We start from the raw sequence: 7,782 nt of genomic DNA on the forward strand, positions 1-7,782 counted from the left end.
TTGCTTGACAAATAGAATTTTATTGGACATATGAATTAAATTTTACATTAAATATTTCACAATTTAAAAAAATAAATCGAACTTTACTAGCAGTCAGTGTCCATTTTCACTATAATGCAGCTTAAATTAAAAAAAAAGGAGAATGTTAATTATGAAGGTCATTCTCCAAGTACAAAAGAAAGATACTTAAGGAATCACTTCACAAACAGTTCTGCAGGCAAGACTGAGAATAAGCCAAAGAAAACAATTAGAGCTTTATTCAGATTTACATAACACTTGTACATAAACTTTCCTCCTTTTGGAGGACTGATGTGGCAATAGGCGGCAGCTTCCAGCAAACTATAAGAACTATTACTCCATGATAGATAGCTATATATATTTCAATCCGCAATTGAAATCTGGGTTTTGGAATTTATTCAAATCAAGAAAGAGGAGAAGTGTTTAGACATGCATATTGCACACCAGTTTTTCCTAGAGATAGAAAAATAACTCATTTGAGCTTGTCACTGCCTATCTAGTTATTTAGAAATTATTTGTGTCACAAATGTGTACCAAATTCACTAAGGGCAGCATCAGTATTCAAATCACAAAAATACTTTGGCTTAGAGCTGAAATAAGTTGTATAAAATCAGGAAAAGATATAAAAACAAAAACAAATTATTATTGTAACCATCTCAAATAGTGATGCCATGCCCTGCTAAAGGGAAAAATGGATTTTTTTTTTTTGTTTTTATGAAGGCTTGGCTACATTAGACCCACAGTTCAGAGGATACCAAAGGTTAAAGAATTCTGCTTTCAGAACATTCCTGTTATCTTTATACACTGAATAATTAATGTGCTCAGTATGTTATTTCAGCCCAGGCACTGAACCAATACACCAGTTTGCAGTAACTCAGCATCTTGGCCAAAAGCTGGGACCACTGGTTAAACTCCCTAAGAAAACTGTATTTCAGAAAAATCTTCCAGACTCATCTGACGTAAATGACAATACTTGCTGCTATTAAAACTTAACAGTTGTTTCAAATAGGAAGGCTGGTGACAAACTGGGTAGCTTTCAGGCTAAGTTAGCTTTTAATTAGTTTATACGTTCTGCAGCTTTTTAAAGTGGTAGGACTGATCAGGTGGCACAGTTAAGTGGAGGAATACCAACATGATTTTTTCTAAAACCAATGAAGCAAGAAAAACCAATGAAGCAAGGTGGCTCAATTTCAGTATTACTATGCAGAAGACAACATTATTACTTTTAAAATTGGTTAACTTTTTACTGAAGTCCAAGGAGGCAAAGATAAGGCAATCATTTTTAGTAATAATTCCCCAGAGAGGCATAAAAATTTGTTTCAAGTGAAAAGTGGACATTAACTGAGTCATATAATCGTTTTGTGACTTGGTTTTTGTTTCCAATCAGTGACGTGACAACCCAAGTCCAAAAATCACCCCACGACACCAATTTAGAGACCAATTTTACTTATGTCAAAGTAAAAAAATACAACCCCCCCAAACTACTTATATTCACTGAAGGTTAAAGTTTAAAAAAGTTTTAAACCTTCAGTGACTGCAGAATTACTGCTAGAATTATGATATCATGGAAAATCCAGATTTCTGTTGCAAGAAGATTTAGCCAAGGTGTCCACCTTTCATACTTTACTGCTATGGATTCTCAGTTTTAGTTTAAAACTTTAGATACTTTTTATTAAAACATTTAAAAAACAGGCATCTCCATCTTTATTACATAAATACATATAGAAGGGTTTTGTTTTTTGTTTTTGTTTTTTGTTTTTTTTACATACAGGATTATTTTTACATTCTTGTAAACTTATTTTGTTCATCCCCCCCATTCTCACCTTTTACTGTCACTAGCATTACAAAACAGTTTCATTTTAATACATTTTGCCCTTTAGAAAAAGATCCAAATTAAAGAGATGTAATGGAGTAGAAATAGAAAAATAGTCCTTTTAAGTACCATAATTAAGAAATAGCTCTCATTTAACAATACTCAAAGCTTGAAGTCTAAAGTTTCCTTTAAGCTAATGTAAATAAATCATGACTTTAGTTTATACTACACACTTATGGAAAAAGTAAAAGCCACAGCTTTTTCTTAATTCGGCCTAGGAATTAAGATTTCAAATTGTACTTCCACAGGATTCTACACAGCAGTTGAATCAAACAATTCAAAACCTTCAAAAAAAGTGGCTGCAGTACTGTTTTGAGTCATCCAAGCTTATTTTTAAAGTGGATTACTACATTACATAACACATCTTAATAAATATGGAGTTATATTGCTACTTAGAATTAAATTACAGTAAATACAAGACTAAATTGTTAGATCTTTGTCCCTTACCCCTTTAAAACAAACAACAAAGCTAAGATGCTTTTAGAGTTGTCAGTGAAACAGTCTTCATTAAGATTAAATTCTCACCTTTTACTTTTAAAATAGATATGTCAGATAAGCCATCCTGTGTGTACAAAATTTAAGTACAGTATGTTTTGATTAAAATATGTAACTGTTCCAAGGCAAGTCCTTCATACATGGGTTTTTTCAGGCTGCACAGCACATGTATACATTATAAAGTGCTTTTATTAATAAATTATATTGGCAGTAATTGCAATGTCCAGTTGTCTTTAGAGCTTAATTTGGCCTTTTCTTTTGCTTTCTCCCTCTAGTACAAGGCACCTTAAAAATAGGAGAAATAAAATCACCCACATGTGAATAGCTAAGGTTGAAAACATTTGTTCATAATGGTGTTAAGCTACTGACTCTTGTTCACATAGCACCATATGCAACACCCCCAAGGTTCAAATATTACTGAAATCACCTAGAAAAAAAAAAGTTTTCATGTTAGTTTAGAGACAGAGCTAAATCTCATTTGAAATTGGCTCTAACTCCCAAACCATAGTCAGACTACCACAAAGGATAGAAAACCTGCTTCTTGGCTCCAAGTGCTTTACTGCAACTTGGTAATTCTGATGCAAAATAATTTATTTTGCCATCTGTCCAGGGCCTGAAGTTACATTTTGATGCATTGCAGCTACAGATTTAATTTCCAAGGAAAAAGTGCATAGTATTTGATGTTATTAGATCTAATTTTTTAATATTTTTTGCTTTTAGATACTTGACCCCAGCATTCTGCTACACAATTCTACATTTGCAATTTTGCTCAAGCCTTTTATCTACTGCTTAATATTACTGAATTCATAAATCTTGGACATATTTAAAGCATAGCTGGGTCATTGTGTGGAAGCTTTAATCCCCATCTGTTTGTAATTGTGGCTTGATAAAAGGAATAAGCTATTTTGACACAAATGGCAATATCTTTAACATTCTTCATGAATTATTACGGTAGAATAAGGTTTAAAGACTGACGTTTTTCTCTTTAAAAAAGGCTTCTTTTGAAAACGAAGTTACAAACAGAGCACTTCACTAATGAACTTGCATACAAAACTATATTAAAATATTTACCATTTGTTTCCACAGAGATGCTTCACACTTAGGTTACAAAGCAAGTAATTCACTAACATCTGGTAAAGGTCACAACGATGGTCTAAGCACTTGTACAAGGCCCAAGAAGCTAAAAACTGTCTTGAAACCATTATATAGGTGAAGAACCCTCTTAGCCGGACGCATTCAAACAATTTAGACCAAGTGAGAGCTGGCCCTTGGAAAGAGCCCATTTGTTCATCTCAGCTTCGCTAACTGTTGTAAGTGGACAAGAAAAAAAATCTTAAGTTATCCACTCGGGAGCTTCAAAAGATCCTCTTCAAGTCCTGCTCTTCTAGCGTTTTATCACTACTTGTTCATATGCTCTGAAAGAAGAACAAAAAACCTCAGTTCTTATTTAAATGGAAGATATTAAAGTAACAGTGAATATAGGTCAACTATCTATTTGCTTGCAAATTCTGAGCTCTTGGATTTTTTTTCTGAAAGTGCTTTAAAATATTCAAGTATGAACTGCTGTATTACAATCGTGAGACTACAAGATTAGAAAACTCACTTTGCCAAATATCACTGGCCAAATAGTTTTTATAAATTATATGGGCTCAACCATGCAAGATGTCAAATTATGTCACTGGAATTCAACAATTCCTTTGTGTACACTGATTACATATTACCTATGGATTAAGACACGCCGACAGTAGCCCCATATGCCAGCCAAAGGATTATTTAATGGAAAATAATTAAAGTGTTAGTCCCTCCCCAGCAGGTTACGAGGACGATGCACTGGCGGTCAGTTAATTCAGGAAGATAGCACCTGAATAATGTCTTAAAACAATTTTCCACTGAAAAAAAAGAACACACTGAATTAAGGTCTGCAAAACAGTTAATTGCAGTAAAAATAACCTAGCTCAGGTTTTTTTTTCAGCCAGCAATTATTTCAGCCAGCGGGCCACTTAATGAGTTTTGGCGAGTGGTTGAGGCTTACACACATGATATCTGCTGAAAGATTTTATTTTAACAAATTACAGATAAAAACCAAATCAGACTAAAAATCAAATATCCACTGTAACATTTTAATTTAATTTAAAAAGTCCCGATTTATGTTTTCTGTCCAGATTAAAATTTTTTTGAGTAGTGTATATTGATGCAATTGCATAATAGCTCAACGTCTTACTGTAATATATTGTGTGTGGGGGGAGGAGTGTATGTGTGTAGGGGAGTTTGTGGTGAGCGTATGTGTGTAGAGTTGGGGGAGGAGGGAAGAGGTGTGGGGAGCTGCCCATGCTCCAAGTCCCTGGAGCTGGCTACAAGTGGGAGTGTACGCACCACAGAGCTTGCCTGGGCACTGCAGTACAGCTGCAGGTGCTGATGCAGTCTGCCCTCCCACATTTGGCCCGTGGCTGCCCCTGCAGCACTCCACATGGGGCCAAGCCCCACCCAGGGCAACTTGCGCCATGCTCCTGCTACACACACCAACAGCTCTGACCCCAGCCAGCAAGTACAGCTTCTTGGCAGGGCAACTCCCACTGCTGCTGCAGCTATCTGGGTACTGCTTGGCTCCTCCAGCCACCAGCAGCTCGTCCTCCTGCTCCTGCTGTGTTGCTCTGAGTAGTGGGGAGCTGCATCCAGGCCACACCTGCCCCAGTGTGCAGGGCTTCAACTCCAGCTCCAAGCTACCTTCCACCCACAGGTGGCTCCTCATTGAGCTGGGTGGAAGGCAGCCTGGAGCTGGAGCCCTGCATGTGTGGGCAAGAGCAGTTCAACTACAGCTTTCCCCTGCCCAGAGCAGTACAGCAGGGGCAGGAGAAGGAAGAAGAGGAGCTGAGAAGTACCTGGGGGGCTGCAGCAGCAGTAGGAACAACCCTGCCAGGACACTGTGCATTCTGGCTGGGACTGGGGTGCTGCTGTTGGCAGGTGTGGTACAGGTGGGAGCATGATGCAGTCTGCCCTGGGTGAGAGTGGGTGTGGCTCAGCCCTATGTAGAACGCCATGAGGGCAGCCACAGGTCAGATTTTTAAGTCAATTGGCAGGTTAGATACAGCCCATGGGCTGTATTTTGCTCACCTCTGCCCTACCCCACATGCAGTTGGTAATTTAGGAAGTGGGGAATATAGGTTGAAGTAGGAATTATGAAAGTCAGGTCACAACTATCTTATACTTAATTCAACTTCACTTAAAATCATTCTGATTAGAGAAGTGTGTTCTGTATAATCCATGTTCTCCAAGTCCTTCAGAAGATGTGGAACTGGGAAATATTTAAGTGTTGATATTTATATATACTTTTGTCTCTTGGTACCCAAGAAATAGCAACTGCTCAGATTACATACCTATTGGGTAGATGATGACTTCCGAAAGTGGTACTCCCCCCGGGACCCACAAACAATCTCAGCCCTTCTTCTAAAAAAAGAAAAACAAGAAAAAAAAAGGCGTGGGGAAGGTAAACATGTTTAAACAAGCCCTTTTAAATTTGTTGCCTTGCAAAGAATATATATTAAGAATATATAGTTTAGAACTACCAGCTTTTTTTTTTTTTTTTTTTTTTTTTTTTTTTTTTTTTTTTTTTTTTTTTTTTTTAAGTAGATGCTCTTCAAAGCTATCACAACCTGCTCTCAACAGGTATGATTTAAGGGAGGAAGATTTCCCATAATCTTATATAATCTGTACAGTTCGTTGGCCTCCAAGGAAACTGCAAGGGTCACAGAATTCAGTTACCTGTCTCCCTACCCCCTCCACTCAGGAGATCACCCCAGAAAAAGAAACACCTGGCAGGTACCACCAATAAAAGTTCTCTTCCCACTAGCAGAAGCTAGGAAAGAATTAATTAAATTAGTGCTACTGTGGTCCTACTACCCAACACCTCTCTCATAAAAATACCTTCTGCACTGGAGTCTAAACTGAAGTCCTGACTCTGCAAAATTTTTTCAACAATATCATCTGCATCCACTCTGGTAGCATCAACCCGCTTCAACTGTGACTCCACAGAATCTTGCTTTACTGGATGCCTGCATGAACAGATGCATGCAGAAATTCAAAAAATAATGGTAAATATGATTAATCAGAACATAAAAATCACAGTAAGACAACTTTCAAGGTTTGTTAGGCTTACCTGCAGAGTTTTTCTGAAGAAGCATCTTTAACAGGTGTATCAAAATTATTATCAGTTCCTTTTGGCTCACTCTCTTCACATGGCTCTAGAATACTTCCAATTCCAGTTGATGTACTTCCTACTGAGGTGTTTCTCCTATGGGAGAGCTCAGAGAAACTGGATGATCTGGAGTGACATGTACTATACCCTAGTGGAAAAAGTAAGGAGGAGAGATAGATGCATTAATTATCTTATTAGTGGCTACGGCAGTGGCTCTCAACATTTTTAGACTCCAGACACCCCTCAGAAAATGACAGCTTTTAGCTTTCACTCATTTTTCCACCAAGGAAGAGATAGAGCAATCCTGTTGCAAACAACTCAGAAAGATCACACCAGGTGAGAATATTTTTGGGGGATTATTATTTGAAATCTCCAATCTTGTGAATCAAATGTAGGTGTTTGCATCCCTAACAGTGCTGTGTCACCCTTAAAAGTAGTTCTCAGCTAGGGTGCTGTGAGATCCTGGGTTAAGGGTTTTACTTTTCAATTTTCAAGGGGAAAAAAAAAAGTAGAAGAGCCCTCTCAAAAAGAGCTGTCAAGAGGTTTCAGGAAAAGGTGCACACATCCCATGCACCTTACAATTTAATGGTCTGCATCACCACAACATAAGTTTTCATCCATAGATTAGAAGCAGGTTTTACCTTACCTTTTTAATAAAACATGTATTAGGTTCATAATCATTCCATAAATGTCAGTACTAAATAACCACCACACACACACCAGGTCCATAAAGATAGCTCCCCCATCCCAAAAACTCAAATTAAGTTTAGTAAGAGAAAACTCACACAAACCCAAGTGTTTCTACAACCGTCGAGTTGAGTTTTGTGGAATGTCTAAAATACAGAAGCTAGCAAAAGCAATAATCTGTGAAGGATTTCTATAAAAAAACCTGCTACCTGACAGCTTTGATTGTTGGCTCGCATAGCTTGATGTCCTGGAATGTCCACATGCACCAAGTTCATCTGGGACGGAGGCACTCTTTGTTGAGAGATCTGTAACATATAAAGTTAAAAATTCAGCAGTAATATCATACCAGCAGAATTCTATGACTGATGAAGGCCAGAGATGCTTTCTTGTCTTGGAAGCCAAGTAAAGCTGGAACTTGATGCTGGTTAAATAAGAAACCGTTAAGGAAAAAGCCAGATGTTGCAAAAAGTGCTATTAATGTTGAAATAAACTGAACTCAAAAAAAAAAAAAAAAAAT

The 7,782-nt window shown here is 37.4% G+C and overlaps 1 protein-coding gene across 2 annotated transcripts in view; it reads right to left on the reverse strand.

The window, feature by feature from the left end:
• The window catches only part of FAM102B (family with sequence similarity 102 member B), a 68,826-nt gene continuing 61,044 nt past the window's right edge, over positions 1-7,782 (reverse strand). Inside the window, exons 7-12 of one of the 2 annotated variants that reach the window (XR_002094771.1) lie at positions 7,475-7,570; positions 6,540-6,726; positions 6,308-6,435; positions 5,761-5,830; positions 3,458-3,801; positions 1-2,671 (exon numbers count right to left, since the gene is read on the reverse strand). Coding sequence is in view for 1 of the 2 variants with exons in the window: in XM_019502079.1 (XP_019357624.1) it covers positions 3,771-3,801; positions 5,761-5,830; positions 6,308-6,435; positions 6,540-6,726; positions 7,475-7,570 (512 nt within the window). In the remaining variant the exon portion in view is untranslated. Of the gene's footprint in view, positions 3,802-5,760; positions 5,831-6,307; positions 6,436-6,539; positions 6,727-7,474; positions 7,571-7,782 lie in introns of both variants that reach the window. The other variant, XM_019502079.1, reaches the window with a different exon arrangement.

Source organism: Gavialis gangeticus, unplaced genomic scaffold, assembly GCF_001723915.1.
Source record: "Gavialis gangeticus isolate Ggan-Ray unplaced genomic scaffold, GavGan_comp1, whole genome shotgun sequence".
Lineage (NCBI taxonomy): Eukaryota > Metazoa > Chordata > Crocodylia > Gavialidae > Gavialis > Gavialis gangeticus.